Source organism: Juglans microcarpa x Juglans regia, chromosome 1S, assembly GCF_004785595.1.
Source record: "Juglans microcarpa x Juglans regia isolate MS1-56 chromosome 1S, Jm3101_v1.0, whole genome shotgun sequence".
In the NCBI taxonomy this organism is placed as follows: Eukaryota; Viridiplantae; Streptophyta; class Magnoliopsida; order Fagales; family Juglandaceae; genus Juglans; species Juglans microcarpa x Juglans regia.
The window spans coordinates 24,323,692-24,347,115 of record NC_054595.1 but is presented as its reverse complement, the minus strand read 5'-3'; the positions used below and the strand labels follow the sequence as shown (position 1 = coordinate 24,347,115).

Here is a 23,424-nt window from a genome sequence, read left to right as displayed (position 1 = left end):
ACAGTCTTTTTGTGCTTATAATAGTGTGTATGTGTACAATACAATCAAAATTTACAATGTATTTTGTGTCTAGACAGGAATTATCGTCGTTGTCAAGAGATCTAAATATATAAAAGACTCTCTACTATTCGTTACAAGACATGTAAGTGCCTTTTTATATAATATATATATTTCTTCTTTTGCTAGACCCTACTTGTACTTTTTAGTAGGTACTTACTAATAGCAAATTAATTGTTTATAGCATTTAAAATGCGACATGAAGGTATGCATTTCGCATTAAGTAGTTATTAATTATTCATTTAGTCTTCGTTGTGTGGAACAGTATCCAACCTTTTGAAGAATTGTTTGCTTCATTAACATAATGAGAAGTGGTAAGATTGTGTTAATAAATTATGTAACATTTATTTTTAAATAGTAATATTAATTTTGTAAAAGTTAAGCTTGAAAACTCTTTTTTGAAGATCATGGAAAACAACCAGCAAAGAAAATCCCGTATAAAGATTTACCAGAAGAGAAAAAGGAAGAAGTCCGTAGAAAACAAAGAGAAAGATATGCTAAAAAAAAAGCGTTTAGAAGCAATTCCATCCAGTTAAAAGATTCAACTTTATTTGGGGATGATCAAATGACTACGTCAATTGATGAACCTTCAAATAATGATGTCCAACATATAAACAGCATTCAGGACTTCGCTGTTCTACAGAAGGTGTCAAAGAGACAACGAATTTTTCGCGCTAATGTTGACATCAATGAATTGACTTCATCTCATGAAGTATGTGTTCCTCCTGGTGTTAATGTCTGTATGGTTGGTTCTGAGGCAACTTCATCATTAAACAATGTGACGAATCATTCTGATTGTCCGAGTGATTCTATGGATTCTCTGATATGCAAATCGGGAAACACATATATAGATGAAACAACCGTCTCTAATCAGCTTTTAATTCAACAGGTTTTCCTGAAAATATTTTTTTTATCTTTCTTATTCAAGCAACCTTATATTCTTTTTCATTGAAATTTGAAAACATCCTATTCAAATAGGCTCCATATGTTATTCGAGAAGAGTCAAGCTTTGAAACAAGTATACCGCCACCGTGTAGGGGTAAGAAACAAGTATAATTATATTATTCGTTCTTCTGATTCTTTTGTCAACTCTTGTCACTCTCCCAATATTGTCCTTAGTCAAATCATTCAAAGAATTCGATGGGTTTACGCCTATTGTCTTGTGTTCATTTTATTACTGAATAGGTGGGGGTCATCGCCGCTCTGTTGGACTTCGACAGTTATTACAAGTCGTGCCATATGAAGCATATTCTTTGCCATATGTCCCTTGTTGCAGACATTGTAAAGCAAAACGATTCTATCACGAGACAAACGGATTTTGTTGTGCTGATGGGACAATTTCTTTGGTCGCAAATGATGTCCCTGATCAGCTTTATGATCTTTTTACCTCCAACACAGATGAAGCCGTGCATTTTAAAACCTATGTTCGAACTTATAATAACAAGTTTGCATTTACATCTTTTGGAGTTAAATTCGATAGAAATCTTTGCAGACGGAATAGAGGGATTTATACATTCCGAACTCAGGGACAAATCTATCACTATATCAATGATTTAGTGCCTTTAAATGGCCGTCCTTCTTATCTCCAACTGTATTTCTATGATACTGAGCATGAATTGGAAAATCGCATTTCTGATTCTGGCAGAATGAATCCATCAATTATAGCTCAACTCATTGATATTCTTCGCATCAATCCATACTCTGTGTTTTTCCGGTCTCTTGGTGATTTGCCAAATTTGGAAAATCAAGTAATCCATATAAGATCAGATGCTGGCCTAGATCAGCGTGTATTCAATGCCCCGACATCTTCACAAGTTGCAGCAATATGGGTTGAAAATGAAGATGCAGATCAGTTGGAAGGACGGGACATTTGTGTCTTCAATCATTCCGGTGGAAGTCATATAGTTCAGTACTATTTTGGCTGCTATGATCCACTTCAGTATCCGCTGTTATTTCCTTTTGGGGATACTGGTTGGCATCAAGGCATTCGAAAGGTCAATAGAGGAAGCATATTAATACGTGATCAAACAACCCAATCAATAGATCCTCACCAATCAATATCAGCAGAAGAGTTGCTTAGAAGAGAACAACGAGGTGAGAGTGTAAATTTAATCTTCCCATTTTGTACTTAGTTTGTAGATATCCAATTTTATAATGTTTCATTCTTCTTCAACTTTTGTAGCATCAAACAGAAAAACGAAGGATCCCATTGTTTCATGTCGTGAATATTATTCCTACAAATTGCAAATCAGAGAGAATGTCAGATCGATTTTATTACTATCTGGTCGTCTATTGCAGCAATTTGTTGTTGATATGTATGTTAAGATCGAGACATCAAGATTAGATTATTTTCGTACCAAACAACAACATATTCGATCTGAGTTATATCAAGGTATTGTTGATACTATAACACTTGGGGAAACTAATGCTTCGAATGTTGGAAAACGAATCATTCTGCCTTCGTCGTTTATTGGAGGTCCAAGAGACATGCGAAAAAGATATATGGAAGCAATGGCTTTAGTTCAGCGTTATGGTAAGCCAGACATTTTTTTAACAATGACATGCAATCCAAATTGGCAAGAAATTTCAAATGAATTACGCGTCCATGAGGAGAGTCAAAATCGGCCTGATTTGGTTGCTCGGGTGTTTCGTGCAAAATTAGAAGAATTAAAGGATCGTTTATTCAAACGACAGATATTTGGAAAAGTTTCAGCATATGTTTATGTTATTGAGCATCAAAAAAGAGGGCTTCCACATGCTCACTTTTTAATCATATTACAGAGGGATTGGAAACTCTATGCACCTGAATCTTTTGATGAGATTGTGTCGGCAGAAATACCTGATAAAAATACGAATTTACACTTACATAATGCTGTTGTCAAGCATATGATACATGGACCATGTGGGGTGTTGAATCCAACAAATGTTTGCATGAAAAAAAATGGTTATTGCAAAAACCATTATCCAAAAAATTTTGCGTCGCGTACAACTGTTGGAAATGACTGCTTTCCAATATATAGGCGTTCTGACAATGGAATAACTGTCAACGTGAGAGGTCATAATTTGGATAATCGTTGGGTTGTTCCATATAATCCGTATTTGCTTGCAACATTTGACTGTCACATTAATGTCGAGATTTGTTCTACGGTAAAAGCAGTCAAATATCTATATAAGTACATTTACAAAGGGCATGATCGTGTTGCTTTCAATTTGGTTTCTGAACAAAATAATCCACAAATTGATGAAATCCAACAATTCCAATCGGCTCGATGGATTGCTCCGCCTGAAGCTATGTGGAGAATATATGGCTTCATTGTTAATGAAATGTATCCAGCAGTGTATAGCTTACATTTACATCTTGAGGATCAACACCAAGTAACTTTTCGAGCAAATGAAGACTTAGTCAATGTTCTCAACTCTGATCGGTCTGCAAAATCGATGTTAACAGAATTCTTTGCATTAAACCGAGTGGACGAGTATGCCAGGACGTTGTTGTATAAAGAATTTCCAGAATTCTATGTTTGGAACCAACAATACAAAGAGTGGACTTGTCGAAAAAATAAAACTGTTATAGGTCGAATTATTACAGCAAATCCATTTGAAGGTGAGAGGTATTATCTACGGATATTACTAAATCATGTAAGAGGGCCTTTGTCATTTGAAAATCTTAGGACAGTTGATGGTGTTGTGGCTCCAACATTTCGTGAAGCAGCGACTATGCGTGGTTTGCTACAGAGAGACAGTGGCTTAGAAGATTGTTTACATGAAGCAGCTCTATATCAAATACCATCCAGTTTGAGGCGACTTTTCGCAACTATATTGGTTTATTGCAATCCAACCAATCCGAGAGAGCTTTGGGAACGTTTTGAGCAAGATATGTCGGTTGATTTTAGGTCAACTGAAGATTCTATGTTCAATATAAGAATGCAAGTTTTGCGCTCAATCTCTTTTACACTTGAATCAATGGGAAAAGACATTAATTCATTTCATCTTCTTGATGACAATATTTGTTTCGATGAAGACCAATTCGAATCTAGAGAAATTGATGATGAATTGGCTGTTGAAATTCCAGAAGAAGATATTGCTGCATTAGAATCCCTTAATAGTGAACAACGACATGTTTATAATGAAGTTTTGGGAAAGGTTTTTTCAAATAGAGCTGCAACATTCTTCGTTGATGGCCCTGGTGGGACAGGAAAGACATTCTTGTACAAGGCACTTCTCGCAGCAGTGAGATCAAGAAAATTAGTGGCTCTTGCAACTGCTTCATCTGGTGTTGCTGCATCTATCCTTCCTGGAGGTCGAACAGCACACTCACGCTTTAAGATTCCATTGGATACTGATGAACATAGCATGTGTTGTGTCAGTAAACAAAGTGCCATTGCAAAGCTATTGCGTGTAACAAAGTTAATTATATGGGATGAGGCCCCTATGTCAAGAAAACAACACATCGAAGCATTAGATAAAATGCTACGAGACATTAATGATTCAGAGTTAACATTCGGTGGAAAAGTTATCGTTTTTGGTGGAGATTTTCGTCAGGTTTTACCTGTGGTTCGTAAAGGAACAAGACAAGAACAAATCGACGCCAGTTTGGTTTCTTCCTATTTGTGGCCTACATTCATCAAGTTTCATTTAACTCAAAATATGCGAGCAAGATTGGATCCAATTTTTTCAGAATATATCTTAGAATTAGGCAACGGAATGCCACCAATCACAGTTGATGAAACTATAAAGATTCCTGATGGTATGCTTGTTTCGTATGAAGATGACTGCACTTCTTTGGATCATTTAATAGATGCCGTTTTTCATGATATTCATGAATATTCAATAAATATTTCAGCTATGATGAATCGGGCCATATTAACACCGAAAAACAGTTATGTTGATGAAATAAATGCATCGCTAATTCATAGATTTCCTGGTGAGCTTAGGCAATATTATAGCTTTGATGAAGCAATAGATGCATCTGAACAATCAATCATGGAGGATTTTTTGAATACTCTAACCCCAAATGGACTTCCTCCTCATGAATTGTTACTGAAGATAAATTGTCCCATCATGCTGCTTAGAAACATCAATCCTTCAGAAGGACTATGCAACGGAACACGCCTAATTTGTCGAGCTTTTGATCGAAATGTCATTGATGCAGAAATCGCAGTTGGACACCATTGCGGAAAAAGAGTCTTTATTCCAAGGATCCCATTCTTACCAACTGTTGATGAAAATAGTGGTTTCCCATTCAAACGAACCCAGTTCCCTATCAGATTAAGCTTTGCAATGACTATAAATAAGTCACAAGGGCAAACGTTGGATTTTGTTGGGATATATTTACCTCAGCCTGTTTTCTCACATGGTCAATTATATGTGGCTTTATCAAGGGCTAAGACTGCATCTACAGTAAAGGTTTTAATACGGCCAGTGTCGACTGAACGATCAGAAAAGAACTGCACAAAAAATATTGTGTATACAGAATTATTAAGATTGGGATGTTCAGATTAATATTATATGGGTAATGATTCAATTGCATAATTTGAGTTTTATATTATATTCTTGAAATATTTATTGTATTCTTTAATTTTCTTTGCAATTTCCTTTCTAAATTTAGTATTGGGTTTATCATACTTATACGTTTAATATATTTGTATGTGAACAGCTTTAAAGATGAGGACGGTTTATACATCGATAAAAGATATCACTCCAAATATAAGAAATTGGAAAATAAAAATGATCGTGGCAGACAAGTCACCCAAACGAACAGGGCAACGCTCGCCAGTAAAGTACCAAAACCTAACGTTGATTGATCCAGAGGTATAATATTTATTTCTATCTATCATCTTTTATTTTTTTCCATATACTAAAAACTTGTAAATGATTTTCTTATTCTTGCATCCTATTTATTAAATTTGTTTATTTGTTTTTTTACTACTGATTTGTTGGGTTTTTTTTTTGTTTCATTTTTTAAATCGTTTCATATTATATAAATGTAGATGATGTTCCGTTTATTTAGTTCTCTTCCTATAACACATTTAAAAGAAATTATTTTTTTAAAACCCAAAAACAATTTAAAATTAAACAAAATTATTATGCTCAATTATTCACAATAATTTTTTGTTCGTTTCAATTTCTTATACTGTACAGGGAAATCGAGTCCAAGCCACAATGTTTGATAAAGATATTGACTCACGAGATAATACTTTACATCTTTTCCAGTCATATTACATCAGTAATGCATATGTGAAGCCGCTTGATCCAAAGTATAGAATTGAAAAATATGAATATCAATGGATCCTAAATTCTAGAACGATAATTGAGGAAGTTCCGAAAGATGAAGAACAATTGGAGCCACCGAAGTACCAACTCGTTCCATTCAATGAACTAGATGCTTACAAAAATTCAATTGCAGAAATAGGTAATTGACTCTTTATTTTAGAATATTTGATTATGAATATATTAAAAATTTAAATCTTATTTCTCAGATATTTTGGCTGTTGCAATCCACATCAAGCCATGTAGAGAGATAACTTCAGCGCATGGACCTACAACTATTCAGGAAATTTACGTCATTGATCAAAGGTAAAAATATTTTTTTGGGTAGGTTACTCTTTTAGAATTATGTTTCATTCTTTATTTCTTACATATTTTGTTAATTCTTTTTTTTATTCCAATTTTGTAGCTTAAACCCCATATGTTTAACTATGTGGGGTCAATTTGTTCAAGATGAATGCAAAACAATCTCAGAAATAATAAAGACAAAGCCAGTTATACTTGGAACAGGAATAAGAGTTGGTTCTTACAATGGTATTTTTAATAATTAACAATATTATATTTTTTTTATATTGTATATGCTTGCATTAACTATGATCTCTATTTCCAATGAAGGATTGTCTCTTTCATCGCGTCCGAAAAGTAAATTTGTGATCAATCCTGTTCTTCCTGAAGCAACTTCATTGCAGGAGTGGTAATTATTACAAATATAAGTCATTATTTGTTTCATGCCACTTGAATATTGAAATCTCCATATTTTTATTTTTTATGTTGCATTTGTTTTTATGAATTTTAAGGGCGGTGATTAATGACTTATTACTTGAGAGTATTATTGCAAAATGGTTGACATACCCGTCAACATCTCTATCTTCTGTTGGTATTCGAGAAATTATCAAGAATTGTGATGTTGCTGAGTTTATTAAAAGTTTACAACCCATGCAGGTAAAATCCTATTCTTTGTAGCAAATTGAAATATTTATGCAATCAATTCACCTAAAAAATTGTTTCTAATGTAATGTAGAAAGCAAGATTTTGGATAAAGGCGAAGATAATTGTGGTTGACTTGCGCCAGATATTTTTTTACATGTCATGTATTGGCTGCAATAAAGGAACTGGGTATGATTACAATGATACATTCCTTTGTTACCATTGTAAACATCAAAGCATTTCTCAACCACGGTATGTATCTTTCAAATTTTTTGTTTTATTTGATGATTTACGTAATAGATTTAATGTGTAGCTTTTATTGATTCTAACTTAAAATGATATTTCCATCAAATTTATAGTTCTCGAGCATATGTTGAACTCGACGATGGTACAGGAAAATTATCTGCTGTTATGTTTGGTGAAGTTGTAGAACAAGCATTCGGTTGTTCGGCAGTTGAACTCATGAATCACACTGGTGATGTATGTTTTCTTATTTTTCATTAAATTTATTGTTGTTAGTAAAAAAGTTCATCTTAGAATTTTTGACATGTTTACTACATTATCTATGAGCACATTGAGTTTTATATTAATTTCCCATATTTCTGTTCTTTAAATTTTTATTAATCATGGAAGCTTATTAAAAATTTTCTTTACAGGAGCATCTACCATATATTGAAAATCTTGTAGCAGAAGTTTCGCAAAAAGAATGGATGATCCAACTTTTAGCAGATCCCAATCGAATCAACCAGCAGCAATACAAGAATTTCAATGTCGTCTCTATTGATGCAGTAGAAAATGACACAAAATGATGCATCATAGTAAAAATATCAAATGACTCATATTATGAACTGATATTTTAGTTAGTTTTGTAAATATGTGTTTGATTATGTTATATTATAAACTAATGTTTTATAAATATTAATGTTTTACTGAACTAGGCAAACGTGCTTTGCACGTTGTTCCGACCTAGTATATATAATATATATATATACACATACACATAACAAAATGAAAAAGAAAATATATTGGGTGTTGATTTACCATAGTGCCCTTCGAGAAAGTCCACAACCAATTATTATGTGTCGAGGACCACTCGTAGTGTGACACTTGTCACCAGCTCTCGAGTCGGCACCACCCAATCTTCACCGACTTGGCAGCATTTTGACAGATTATTATAGATGCTTGAATTTGTGATTTATTTTGATGCCAAAAGGGCACCGACCAAGTTACCATTTTCATTACTTCAGAAGAAAATGTACCAAACTACAAATTAATTGAGGGAGTATGGTTTTCGCCATGTTCTTTTTCTTTTCCTCGACAGTTTGCATCAACGTGTTGTTCGTACTTCTCTTTCATATTACAAACTCATTTCATTATAGGATGATTCACACAAACACGTTCATGTACGTTTTAGAGAAGGCAAGCTGTAAAAAATTACGAGAGGAAAGTAGTTATGAGTTTTACATATCAATGTTCATCAAAACTAGCTTTTTTCTAGCCTAATTCGAGACACACTGAGTTTTGAAGACAGTTATCGAACCGGGATTTATTTGAGCCAGTAAACAAATTATCCACTTGTCCATATTCAAAACAAATACGGATATCCACATTGAGTATAGGTGGGTATCCAAATCCATATTTGGTGAACAGTATAAGTGTTGCACTCATCGTGAAGGTGCAAACCCCAATATGAAAATCTAATGTTTTATTTGTAAGTTTAGTGCCATTAAAGGTTGGATACACTAAAGCTCCGTTTGTTTTCAGGAAACATCTCATCTCATCTTATCTCACCTCATCATTACAACTTTCCCAAATCCTCATACAAAATAAAATAAATAATTCAACTTTTTCAAATCCCAAAACAAAAATAATATTAAAAAATATATTCTAACAATATTTTATTCAACTTTTTAACTTTAATCTCAACTCATCACATCTCATCTCATCTCTGAAAACAAACGAGCCCTAAATTAACACTAAACGCCATCAAAATGAAGTTTTTTTAGCTTTAATTTAAGTCAACATTCATCTAATCAACAGAAACATTTCACATAAGCTAGTATAAACAAAGTACTTTTGTTTTGAGTTTTTTTGTAATTAATATAGGTTTACAATTAGTAATGTAATTGTATTTTTATACACGGATTCATAAAATAGAGAAACGGTTTTAGGATTCATTATTCTTGATTTTATTTTATGTTTTTTAACATCATGAGCTGCATCAGTGTACTTTATTCGGTCACTAATGTTCTCCCAATTAACCAACTTTTCCTTCGGTGTGTAACTGTTTTAAAAAAAAAATAATAATAATAATAATCTTCATTACGAGCAGATAGAGATTGCCATTCTTTGGTTGGTGGTTTGGATGAGTGCCACTTGTGCAACAACAACAATCCAAATTTTGGCAACGTGTCAGCAACATAGGTCTTCCTCATATTTGAAATTTTTAGTGGCCGGTATGATTAGCATGGTTGTTGACATACTTTCCTCCGCCAATCTCCATCGAACACATGTCAGAACTGAATAAGCCATCATGGTTCCCATTACATCACGAAAGCACGTTGGGGACGCGCCATTAAGACTAGCTCAATTTGCCCCTCAAAAGACGCATGTTGCATCCCCTCCACACACCCCCTCCTACTCAAATGGGTGATTATGTTGCAATTATTAGCGCTTGATTGGGTTTTTTTTCTAAGATAAATTTCATTGATAAGTCTTAGTACAGATAACGAACATTAATAACTAGTCTACTTAATAATGAGTACATCCTTATTGATATAAAATTTGATGGAATTTTGATTAAGAGTATGCTTTCAAATACATTTTTAGATATTGCCTATTGCACAATTGTATGTACGCATCGATTATGAAAACGATGTATTTTTATCGTCTCTCAACTCTCAAAATTCTTCAACATTATTCTTGTATCTCTTATAATACCTTATGCAATCCACTCCTAGTTTCCTTGAATTTCTTTTAAAGCTAATATGGTTCTCTGGGAGTCATCTCTATTGTGATATTCTTTAGGTTATTGGACTGAGCTTCTTATACTTCTATGAACGCTGTCATAACTTCTCCTTGATTTGGATTATAGCTCCCCGAGTGCTCAACTATGATGAATATAGAAGCAGAGGTACTACCATCCGATCTGATTGCAACATCAAAAGCAATTGAATATTTTCCTGGAGGAGGTGGGCACCATTTGGTTTTGTTATTCAGTTCTTTCCATTCCCAAGTATTGCATTGAACCCTATATGACTGGCTGACTCTTGTAACAAATTGATCTATTAATGGATTATGAGAATCATGGATAACCTGATTTTTGTAAAACCACATATTATCCATGGCAATTACAGCAAAGAGTTGAAATTTGTAAGTATATGTTTCTGAAATCTAGAGTTCTTCCTCAAGATCTAGAGCACACTAAACCCAATTGTTCATGTCCTGCCTTCCAATGAAGGAGATATTAAGAGGCCATGTGATTGTCTCCAAATGATTCTAGAGAATGAGCACTCTAAGAAAAGGTGGGAGGCAGTTTCTTCTGCAGCTTTACAGATTGGACAGATGGTTTGATCCTCGTTAAGAAAAATATAGTTTTTGAGTAAGGATTTTGTGGGAAGGATATTGTTGAAGACTATCCACATGAAGAGGTTAAGCCTGTTTTGAATTTTCAAAGACCACAATTTTTCCCAAATTGAGGTATGATGCGATTGGATAGTGCTGTTGTTTTGAATAACCAAGGCTGAGCATGCCGACTTGACAGAAAATTTACTAGAAGAGTGATGCCAGAGAATCCGCTTGATTGGGTTTATTATTGAGGACAAAATACGGGGAAATCAGAGCTTTTAGACGAATTTAAGGTTAACCCAAAAAAGTGTGAAAAAAATCTCTTTTTGTTTGAGCCATGAGAACACACATGGGTGTGGGGGCAAAGATCGCACCATGGCATAATCTTCGCCTGACAGTGCTTGTTGTGTGGCTCCCACCATCGAGATGGATGAAAAATCATGTGCATTTTTGGGGTCCCAAAAGCATGATTGGTGGACTTTCTTTTCCCTCTCAGCAATCAACCTAGCTAGCTAGCTAGCTTGGAGTTCAACTTTAAGAGGAAGCCACCGTTTCTGAAATCGGTGGCTATAGATAGAGATGTTCAGATGGCATATACGATTGGCACATGTTGTGTTTTTAGCTTTGTGGTTAGTGGCTACCTGTTCCATGATATGATGGTATATATTCTCTTGAGGTACGATTCACGACACTCAGCAAGCAATAACGTTCGTGAATCGATCGACTATGTTTTTTCCCGAAATGGACAGGGCTGTTGCCTGTTTGTTTGGGCCTCTGTTACGACCAAACAAAGTGTCTCCTACCTATATTGTTTCAGGGAAACAGAATATAAGTGTAAATTTAGCCATTTCGAATTTATTGTTCTGCAAATATGGTCTCGGATAAGTAAAATTAAAATGAGATTCAATGCGAGGTTATGCAGATCTCTGCAAAATAACATTTGAAATGATCCTTTCCTTGGTGGTTATTTCAACCCCCTAGCAGACACAGTGACATCTAAATACTCTTTATGTAATTTGAGAAGCTGCTAGACAGGCCAAAAGATATGTCATTATCTCAATGTAAGGAGGTGTATAATTAGCATCGGGACCATATTTAGCCGATGGAAGAAATAAGCCTGCCCTAGTCTTTGATCAGTTTTTCACTAAAGCTAGCGATATTAACAACTAGCTCTAGAGTTTGGCCAGTTCTGTTTTATTTGAGCTAGCTTTACAAGCACAAGAGACAGAATACATGGTATGATCCGCCCAAGTACTACTCATTGCTCATTGGGAAAATTTGATCTCCTGGTTTTTTGCATTACTCCTCATTTCCAGCCATTCTGTGTGTTCAATCTCTTATATATGATTCAACTTGAAGTTACCTGCATTCATTCTCTGCATTTGTATATCAAGATCAAGTACTTAATTCGAGGAAGCCACTTTATATCTCTCCTTTCAGTACTTGATCTCAAGTATCTTATGGCTACATTTCTTGCTTCCTCATCTCCTTCGGCCACCCTTGATCATTGCACTCCCAATATGAGAAGCATCAATTTCCAATGCAACAGTACCCCACGCACCATTGTAAGGGCCAAACCTTCGTTTTGTTTACTTCCTGATCTTTCTATTTTCTCTTTCAATGGCGAGAGAGAGAGAGAGATTCACAAAATTTGCTTCTTTTTTTTTTCATTTGCAGGGAGTCCCCATGATTGGAGGACTGAGACTGGTGCCAAAAATAAAAATCACAGAGGCAGCTAGAAAATCATCTCGTCTTCCTAGTTGCCCCAAGACTACAATCTCAAGCTCCATTGTAAAAATTTGATTTTCACTGCACCATATGATCTATATATACCACTATACCATATATATGCTCACTTTTATTCCAATAAATATCTCATTCATCTTGCATGCATCCGGAGTACCAGAGAAAAAGCATATATGTACTTCTCAATGCTGAACAAATTTACCATGTACGTACGCATGCATGCTGCAGGCTCAACCGGAAACGGTGCAAACTGTCCAAGGCATCATAGCAAAGCAACTCTCCATTGATGAATCTACTGTTACTCCCCAAACCAAGTTTGCCGATTTGGGTGCTGATTCACTTGACACTGTATGCATGTCCTGCGCAGTTTCTAATCAATTCATTTTCTCATGATTGCAATCGTGACCCAAACTATTCACTCAACTATATATCGATAAGCGTATATGTTTAGATGTCACATATTCAATTATTTTTACTTGTTCGAGTATTAACCTTTCAAGATTAATTATTAATTAAGTACACTAATGAATTTTAATCAGGTCGAAATCATGATGGCTTTGGAAGAGAAATTTGACGTATCGATTGGAGAAGGGGGTGCGGAGAATATCTCAACAGTTCAAGAGGCTGCTGATCTGATTGAGAAAGTGAAGGCGGCCGCAGCATAGTCTAAACTTCCTTCAAATATTAATTCTGATCAAGAGTCGATCGATGTGATGAATTAATTAAGGAAATTCTTTGTTTTTGTTTTTCATGATTTCTCACCCTACGTTTATCAGGTTTTCTAAAAACTTTCCTAATTCTGTGACAAAATGTCACATGCATTTAACTGATAATAATAATAATTTCTGCTGGAATCCCCATGGAGAGCATGCAGTTCCTCTCGACACGCTATCAGATTCTCTAAGAACTTTCCATCTGACACAGCATAGATGCACAACAAACACACACACACACACACACACACACACACACACACATATATATATATATAGTAGAGATCAGCGATAGTATTAGCTGTACAGACTTGTATTCTGAATCCTCTCAATGAAAATCAAATGGAGCCTAGAAAATCATAGTCCACACACACACACGTACAGAGACGGTACATGTTCAGGAAGAACAAAAATGAAAGAAATAAAAAGAAACTAAGAATATTAACACTCCAAATTTCAATCACCCGAGATACCCAGAAAAATCAGATTCATGCAACTTGGTAATCAGCTGCGTCTTCCTAATTGGTAATCAAAGCATTGGTTCGGCCTGCGGCGACCATTCGTTACAGGAGCCATTATATTATTTTCAGTACGTACGTACTAGTATCGACTGAGTGGTTATATTTACATGCAGATGCATAAGATCAGCTAACCATATGGCTAAGGGTTCTATATGTACATATCAAAACATATTGCGACTGATATTTGAAACAAAATCTTCACTTGCTCTCTCAACCATCCAAAGCACTGATCGATCATGATCCTGCAAAGAACGTTATATAGGAATAAAACATCAGGAGGCCAGACCCCATTACAAATATATTTGCAACGAACAAAATAGGCCGTTTGATTTCTGCCTACCTAGAAAAGATGTAGTTTTTTAATATATATCAAGTTCGGTTAAGAGTACTTGTATGTGGAATTGGAGTTAGCTTAATTTTTCATTTTCCATGCAGTTAAATATAAAAGAGAGAGAACCAATATATTGGTAAGTGTTCGGACTTCTTGGCTGATCAGCGGCCTGTTCTAATGCCCCACCCGACGATTTTATCCTCGTAAATACCAGCTTGTTATCTCCGCCTGGTGTATGCACGCAAAATTACAAACCCTAGATAAATTAATTAACCACGTACGAATACAACATATAATCGGCCCCTCGGGGGCCGGAAGGGTCGGTTTTGTTCGAACCGGACTCAACCAAATCATAAACAAAGCTACAGTACTAGTACTACTTGATTTGGAAATTATGAAAATAAGGCCGGCTTGTTTGGATGCTGAGAAAACTCAGGAAAGTGAAATATATATGTTTGAAATTTCTTCGCCATTTTAATAGTCATATATGCATGTGAAGTGAATCCAAGCATGATATAATGCATGCACACACAATTCTCATTCATATATTCATTTCCTCATCCACTGATCTTCCCAATTATCATGATCATTAACAAACCGGCCATACCACATCTTGACAAATCAATCAAGTATAAGATCATCATGAGAAAAGGCCGTGCGTGAATCCTAAAGCATCCATATTTTAACACCTTCAATAGACAATGTTAACGTCAAAAAATGTGCACAATCTAGAAGGGAAGAGAGATCCATTCCCGTGACGTGCTGAGAGGCGCTGGGCCTCGACAGGGAACCCGGACTTCATGAAAGCAGGCATGATTTGCTCTTCAGACCTGTAGTATAAATAGCTTATCTCAGATACGAGGATACACTCTCTGATTCCTAGACTCTCTTACTTATTTACTACACTTCAAGAATATTTACTAACTTTAGCATCGGAGGTTCCTCGACCCCAAGGCCGCCTTCTCAAAACCGCAATATTTTCTACCTTGTGCATGGTTTGTTTTCGAAGACATGAGTTGTCAGAATTTGACCCAAATGTGTGCAAAGCACGACGTTAAATTATCTCCGAAAGTGTCGTCGTTTGTGGGATCGAGATTTTTTATACCGGAAGCGGAAGAATGACGACTTTCCAGCATGCTAAATTATCTCCGAATGAGAAGATGAAACTCTTCCAGATAAGTATCTTCAGTATTTTCACTTTTATTTTTATGAAAAACACTACTACAAGAAAGGGACAATTAAAAGTGTGCTACACTTTTTATATATTTAGCATGAAGGGCCAGGAACCAAACTTCCCGACCACTTGAGCTTAAATGTACACTGGGCCCATATACATGCATAGAGTATGGGTACTGTGCACTTAAGTGCATAGTGACATGCACAGTGCGGAAAGGGTGCGCAATTGTGCGCCCAAGCACCTCGCGGCACCCCACCACGAGACCCATTAACCAACTGGTGTTTGCCACTTGGACCATAAGTGGTCTCTGTCTCTTCGCGTCGATCTCCAGTCGTGGAGGCCGTGCTCAAGTCTCCACACAGATGTACATCCCTGTGCGCCGAGAAACCTACAGCCCACTATCCGTGGGTCCAGCTGCGGAGACTGGCGGCCACCGTGAGTGTCGCCAAAGTTTTCTGCTGCAACAACCTTGCTTCCCGTGGCTCCAGTAGGCCAGTGGGTAGCTGCCCCCCACCGCCATGTGTTCTAACAGAAAAGTTTATCCTGGCCTGAGTGACTCCGGCAAGCCTTAACGTATGGCGGGCAGACGTGGCCTTCGATCGTGTAATCCACGCACATAAGGAGCTTACAACACACCACCGTTAGCCCCTTGGTCCTGCCAGCGATCACCACGTGGGCCGCCGGCATCGTTTGCTTCTAAAAGGTAGACCCTGACCACCGTGGTTAACCTTGGTGGCCCTTCGGCCATGCACCTAGTGAAATGAACTCCTCGACCAGCTCATGGTCGAGGTCTCCTCACCCGTCCATGGCCACTACTCGCTGGCCACCTCACCCACAGTCATGCACAGCGGATGAAGCTCCACGGCCTCCACTCGTCGATCTCCATGTACACGGACTCTCCACGGTCTTAATTGGCTTTACGCGGCCAGAAGTCCCCACTCCTCTTCAAACTCCATGGCTCCTCCCCACGACCAAAGGTTATGCAGCCACTACATGTGCGCCATGCACTACAGCGGGCATGCACTCAACCACCAAAGATTATGCGGCCATTGCATGTGCGCCATGCATTGCAGCCACTAACACAACGAGCAACAGTCCATAGCACGTGTGTTTGTCGCCAGTAACCCATTGGCCAAAAAAATAAATCTAGACCCCACAGCCAGGGCACTCGTCACCAACAACTTATCAACCGCCTGCTCTTCATCTGCTCGGGCTAACCTCATTTGTGCAGGTTAAAAAAAAAAAAAGAAGAGAAAAAAGAAAAGGAAAAAATGGAAATGGAAATAAAAAGGAGGAGCAAGGAAGAGAATAAACGACAAAACAATTACGGGCAACTTCGGTCAAGTAGCGGACAAGCAGCAGCGGGCAAAAAAAAAAAAAAAAGAGGAAGAAGGAAAAAATAAACAACTGCGGGCAAAAATCAGTCGTAGTTACATGCTCCAATTTGTCCTCCTCAAAACTTATGTGAATTCTGTTTTACTAATGCAATTATTTTACGTGATGCGAAAATCGACTAATTTCAATCGGCAAAGTCAACTCCGCTAAACGAGAACTCCATCAACAACTTACCTCTCTAGGAGGCAAAAATGGAAAAGCAAGCTTAAAAGGTTGTCTTATCCCTCTCGCGGAGGAGTGCGGGTCGGCCCTTGACCACCCAAAAATAGAATCTCCATCAACAAAATCTACATCAACGGGATCGCCATTAATAGCTTATCTCCCCGTGAGGCAAAAGGAAAATGTAGGCCTTAAAAATTACCTTATCCCTTGGCCACCCGAAGACAAAAATCTCCACCAACAGACTTTATTTCAACAAAAGAATATTCAATAATGAAATCTCCACCAACGGATTTTACTTCAACAAAACAATCTTCAACAATGAAATCTTCAACAAAAGAATATTTATTAGCGAAATCTCCATCAACAAAATATTTATTAACGAAATCTCCACCAACGAAATCTCTATCAGTGAAATCTACATAACAGAATCTTCAACAACGAAATCTCCATCTAATGAATCTTCGCTAATAGAAACTAACATTCTGACTATACAGGAAAAAGTGAAAGGAAAGAAAAATGGAAGAAAAATGGCTCAGCGGGGTAAAGAAACAGGAGTGAAAGGAAAATGCGGCTAAGTAAATAGGAGGGAAAGGGAAATAAGACTAAGGAAATATGAACGAAAGGAAAAGTCTGTTAAAGGAAATATGAGCAAAAAGAAAATGTGATTAAGGAAATAGAAGCGAAAGGAAAAGGCGAATAAAGAAATAAGAGCGAAAGGAAAAGACGGTTAAGGAAATAGGAGCAAAAAGAAAGGTGGCTAAGGAAATAGGAACGAAAGAAAGGCGGCTAAAGAAATTGGAGAGAAATGAAAGCGGTTGAGGAAATAATAGGAGCGGAAGGAACGGAGTTAAAGGAAATAGGAGCAGGATAGAAAGTCGGCTAAAGACATAAGAAATGGAAGGGAAGTATCGTTAAAGGAAGTAGTTAAGGAAAAAGAAGGTTAAAGGAAATAAGTAGGACAAAGCGAAGACATGAAGGCTCGGCGGGGTAGAACCCCACCTAAAGGCTGACAAGCTAAAAAATTAACAGCCCAATAGAATGGAACAAGGCGAATGGAAAACAGAATAAAAGATTCCCATCAGACAGGTCTGATAGGAATTGAAGGGGTAATTGTGAGGAGATTTTTTCCAGACCCATGGAATTTCTTAAGCCCAGCCATTGGAGGAACTCACTAGAAGACAAAATATGAGAGAATGAGAGGAGACAAGAAGAGATTAAGGCATGGAAGTGTAAGGAGGCATGAAAAAGTAATGTAGGAGAGGAAAATAGAGGATTTGACATAAAACAAAGAAAAGCAAGGTGTTAGGAGAGAAAAAGTAGGGAAGTGACTTAAAGTAAGTGAGGGCAGACGAGAAAAGGCAAGAAGAGCCTACGGATTAGAAAACTCTCTTTTTGGGACGACTTCGACTTCTTCCGAATTTTAGACTTCTTCTTCAACCTGAGAGAAAAACAGAGAACTTCTTCTCCAGTGAATAGATCTACAACTTTCTTTGTACAGTGAGAAATGAGAGACTATTATAGATTGTAAACAAACTTATTATAGTAGAATATCTCCTCTCCAAATCTTGTGGACGTAGGCCTAGTGCCAAATAACGTAAATCTGTGTGTTATTCTCTTTTTAATCTCTATATTTAAATATTGTTTATTACCATAGATGTACGAACCGACACCATACAACCACACTGGACCACTGTTGGCGGCTCCATACAACACAGATCGAGGCCCAGCACCTCTCAGCGCGTTCTTGAAATGGATATATCTGTCCTTCTAGACTATGCGTCTTTTTTTATGTTAACAGACAAGATACTACAAGTTCGTATATCTTTTCTACTATTTTTCACCAACTAATGATAATCTTTTGTTTGAATTTGATCTTCCTTCTACTTTTCGAAAAAAACCAAGTGCTAAACCGTAAAAGAAACAAAAAACACCATATTCTACGGGTACACTTGATATATTTCATGCAGGGGGGAAAACGAGAGTGGTAATTGAACTTACGTGTGAGTGGTGTCCCACGGGTGCTCGGCACGGCTGGAGACTCTGAGGCCGAACCGGGATCAACCGAAAGGTTTCTAAAAGTGGACTTAGACCTGAGAATGGTAATGCTGCGAGTTATCGGCACCTCATTGGCTACCATAGAAGGCGATGGTTTAGCTGAAAATGAATCATACTTTCTCAGTTTGCCAAGGCCGGTGTCGGGTGCCGGACCGGCAAGTGTTTCGTCCCAAAGCTTGTGAAGGAAACCCATGACTTCTTCTGTGTAACAACCAAAAAAAGGCCGTACGTGTTTGGCTTTGGATTTGCCTATACAAAATAAGTATATATACGAAGAGAGATGGGGGAACGAAACGAAGTGATCTAGAAGATGCGACCGGGAAGGGTGTTGAGAAAGAGTTTTATCTTCCTATCCTGTGAAGAAAGAGGTATTAAATCTAGGGCTTTTATAGTGGAGTCTTGTCAGAGAGATCAGAGATCAGTTTGATGGCTAAATTATGAGAGTTGGGGGAAGCTCCGGCTAATATGGCTTTGTTTGGAGCCATCCAAATCTATCTGCATGGAGGGTTTTAGGAAATTAGCTAGGTTACTAGTTTATTATTACAAACTTAAGGCCCTGTTTGTATACACAATTTAAATGAGATTAGATGAAATATTTTAAATAATAGTGAATATTTTGAGTTAAGATGATATGAGATAATTTGTTAAAGTGTGTGTTTGGATAGTGAAGTAAGATGAAATAATTTTGACTTTTTGAGATTTGATAAAAGAACTATTAAAACCACAATTGAATATTCCCAGTTGGGATTTAATGATTAAGTAAATATATATTTTTTATTGATGTTGTAAATTTAAAAATATAAAAAATGCATGAAAAAAAGCACAAAAAAAAAAAAAAAAGAAGAGGAAGAAAAGGAACGGGTTGGATTCTCCATATGTGGGTGTAGAAGCACTCTTTGATAAATAGGTGAGTCATACCAATAATTGGGTAATAGTTATAAATATATTAATAAAAAATCATATTTAAGAGTAATTAAAAAATCTATCATAAATAAATTTAAATCCCAAAATAGATTGAGAAGTTGTTTGTCGAAATTACTCTATAATTCTAAAAAATAATTTATCTTTTTTAAAAGATATTATTCTTAAAGATATTATTATTCTAAACAATAATTTAAATCCCAAAATATTAAGAAGTTGTTGGCCGAAATTTATAATTTCTCTTTTTTAAAAGATATTTTTATCTATTTATTTATCTATATAGAAGAAATTCTTCATTTTTTATTCTAATTATAAATTATAATAATTTTGATTATTGTAATGAATAAGTATATGAATTATGTTGTAGATTTTTTAAAAAAAAATTATTAATTTCGAGTTTTCTAATAAAATCCCAAAATGCACTTGTATTCAATACTCACAAAACCATCAATTGTTTTGTGAAAATATATTATTCTAATAATGACTTATTGATTATTCTATTTTAATCAAAAATAATATTTCTTTACTGTATGTGATTCTTTTTATTGTTTATATTGTCAGAAAGTAATGAGATGAGTTTCAAAATTTAGAGATGAAAAGAGATATGAAATTAACCGTTTGGATAGACAAAAATATCTCATCCCTACAGACTAGATGAGATAGTTTCATCTCATTTTTTCATCTCATTTGGCAAACTAAACCTGGCCTTAAACTGTTCTCGTAGTTTCTGGACAGAGTTTTGCTATTCATTATCCCACACATCACACACCACACTTTATTTTATGTTTTTATTTTTTTTGTTTTATTCTTCTTAAACTAATTGAATTCTTCTACTCATCATCCATATATTACACATTTGATAAGAGAAAAAAATAATGTATAGAGATGATGATAGATTTTTTTCTTCTGAATAACATACGTACATAATTTTGTACGTACGTAACTATGCATAAAAGTACAAAATTATGTTGAGCAATGAGTTTTTTCTCATATTTGGTTTTGTCATCTATATATATATATCTACATTTTCAAACTTTTGTGCGAAACATTGCAATAAAAAATGTTTAGTCGTATTTAAATATTTACGACGAGAATGGAATATATCAAAAAAGAGAGCCCGAACCAAATTGTAGAAGCCATAATTGTAGGTAGGAAGAAGAGCAGTACTGCCATGAGTACTCCGGGTTAGCTAGCTAGGCTTAGGTCCAGTTCCATCGACCTGTACTACCGGAGAGCCAAGCTGTCGCCGGTCCCCACTACGTACACGTCAAGTGGATAAGATTGAACCAAAACTTGACGATGGCCACCATTATATACCAACACTGGATGTTGAGGTTTTGTGGTGTAGGTGAGACCCACCTCATCGGCACCGGCACCGGCACGTACGTGATTAGGATGGTGCATCCATCTTCCTTAATATTAATCCACCCCTAAGTCAAAGACAGATGGGTTCAGCTTTTCATCCAACCGGCGGTTAATGCCTGCCACATTAAGTCTTAAGAGATTATAAGAAGAAGAAATTAAGAATATATAGATAAATTGATAAATTGGCAGCGAAGGGAAAGAAAAATAATGAATTAATAATGCTGTTTTCTCTATATATTGTTGTGTTAACGGTGAAGTGGAAAGCTAGCTAGCTAGCAAAAGATTAGATATATAACTATGTTTAGATAGTGAAATTGTTTTATCTTATTTATCTTATCATTATAATTTTCTTAAATTTTCGTATAAAATATAAGAAACAATTTAACTTTTTTAAATTTTAAAATAATAATAATATTAAAAAATAATATTTTATTAAATTTTTATCTTAACTCAACTCAACTCACTATCCAAACGACATCATAGTTGAGCATTTTTTATTATGAATAATGATATATATAAGCTCAAAATACATAAAATTCATGCAAGCTTTTTATAAAATAAATGGATCCCATGATTAAAAAAAAAAGTATGATTATTATTATTATTATTATTTTGTGGAGTCTAATTTTTTATAAAAAACTTGCACAAGAATTCTTGTGCATTTGGAGCTTGTACTTTCATATTTTCCTTGATCTTTAAAGGATGCTCGCGAAAACGAAATGTGAATGCACGAGATTCTTCTCTTCTAATTATGATCTCGATTGAGAACTTTGATTTCTTAATTAGTAGTGTTTAATACAACGATATTTGAAAGAATGAATCCTGTTTGGATAGTGAGATGAGATGAAATTATTTTATATATAAAAGTTAAAAGTTTAATAAAATTTTGTTAAAATATTATTTTTTAATATTATTATTATTTTGAGATTTGAAAAAGTTGAATTGAGCTTTGAATAAATTGAATTGTTTATTGTATTTTGTGTGAAAATTTAATAAAATTGTAAGGATAAAATGAGATGATATGATATGAGTTGAAATTGTTTCTCAATCCAAAACGGGGTCTAAATCTTTTACGAATATGAAGATATGTGATCCTTTAAAATTTAAATCATAAAATATTACTCTAAAATCCTGATCTATAAGGTTGTGTTTGGATGTTGAGCTCAGCTCAGCTTAGTTAAGTTTAGTTCTTTATGAATAGTAATGAGTTAAGTAGTGGAGGAAGTTATGTGGGGTCTATCTAAACTGAGTTTAAGTATGTTTGGATGTTAAGATAAGTTTAGTATTTTTTATGGAAAATTGAAAATAGTTGTGAGTTCCACGTATAAAAATATTTTAAGTTGAAAAAGGTTGTGGGTCTCACGTAAGTTTTGAGTTTGGATGAGTTTAGTAATTTGAGAATTAAATATTTGAATGTTATACTCAGTTTAAAGTTAGATTAAACTCAGTTGAACTCACTTGAATTTAGGAACCAAACGCAATAGGCTCCACAAGTTTTGAAAGTTAATATGATCTATATATGTCCAACCAGATCTTAATTAAGTTATAATGTCAGGACTCTCACTAATTTTGCCGGGAGATAATTCGATCCCCTCCGGCCTTTTAATTAATAGATAATGGTCCCACGAATTAAGATCACCTAATTAATTTCCAGCATACGTACACTACTCTGCATAGATGTCTTAAGACTATGTCTCTTTGATCACATACTGATCTAATATTGCACTTGCATTACAGTATCTAATAATTTACTAATTCATGTTTTCTTTTTCTTTGTTTTCAAATACGTATTTATTTATTTTATTTATGTTTATGAAAGTAATTAAGCAAACATTAGGGCATGCATATATATTATATATCTTACACAAAGTTAGGTTTTGATAGTGATGAGTTGAGATGAAATGAAAGTTGAATAAAATATTGTTAGAATATGATTTTTTAATATTATTATTGTTTTGAGATTTGAAAATGTTGAATTGTTTATTGTATTATGTGTGAAATTTTGTTAAAATTGTAATGATGAGATGAGATGAGATGAGATGGGATAGGTTGAGAACCTCTCTCAATCCAAACCGAGCTAGTATATTTTGGATAGTGAGATGAGAGGAGATACTTTGTGAATAGTAGTGAAATGATTTGTGAATAGTTATGAAATATTTGAATTAATATGTTTTATGAGATTTTGGAAAATGAGAGAAAAAAAGTTAAAATATTATTAGA

At 35.3% G+C, this 23,424-nt stretch overlaps 2 protein-coding genes across 3 annotated transcripts; one reads left to right on the top strand and one right to left on the bottom strand.

The window, feature by feature from the left end:
- Positions 1 to 11,584: 11,584 nt before the first annotated feature.
- Positions 11,585 to 13,322, top strand: LOC121247099 (acyl carrier protein 1, chloroplastic-like). The gene is made up of 4 exons (XM_041145436.1): positions 11,585 to 12,383; positions 12,496 to 12,609; positions 12,793 to 12,912; positions 13,104 to 13,322. Exons 1-4 carry the CDS (start codon positions 12,057 to 12,059, stop codon positions 13,227 to 13,229), a joined length of 687 nt encoding a protein of 228 aa, XP_041001370.1. The 5' UTR covers positions 11,585 to 12,056; the 3' UTR covers positions 13,230 to 13,322.
- Positions 13,323 to 13,701: 379 nt separating this feature from the next.
- Positions 13,702 to 19,386, bottom strand: LOC121247891 (dormancy-associated protein homolog 4-like). Of its 2 annotated transcripts, none has more exons than XR_005937304.1 (2): positions 14,280 to 14,926; positions 13,702 to 14,040 (listed from the first exon to the last, which is right to left on the bottom strand). XR_005937304.1 is itself a non-coding variant. In XM_041146357.1 (2 exons), exons 1-2 carry the CDS (start codon positions 19,109 to 19,111, stop codon positions 14,033 to 14,035), a joined length of 258 nt encoding a protein of 85 aa, XP_041002291.1. In that variant the 5' UTR covers positions 19,112 to 19,386; the 3' UTR covers positions 13,702 to 14,032. The 2 variants fall into 2 exon arrangements, 1 of the variants encoding a protein (XP_041002291.1); XM_041146357.1 differs by lacking the exon at positions 14,280 to 14,926 and adding an exon at positions 18,862 to 19,386.
- Positions 19,387 to 23,424: the final 4,038 nt, after the last annotated feature.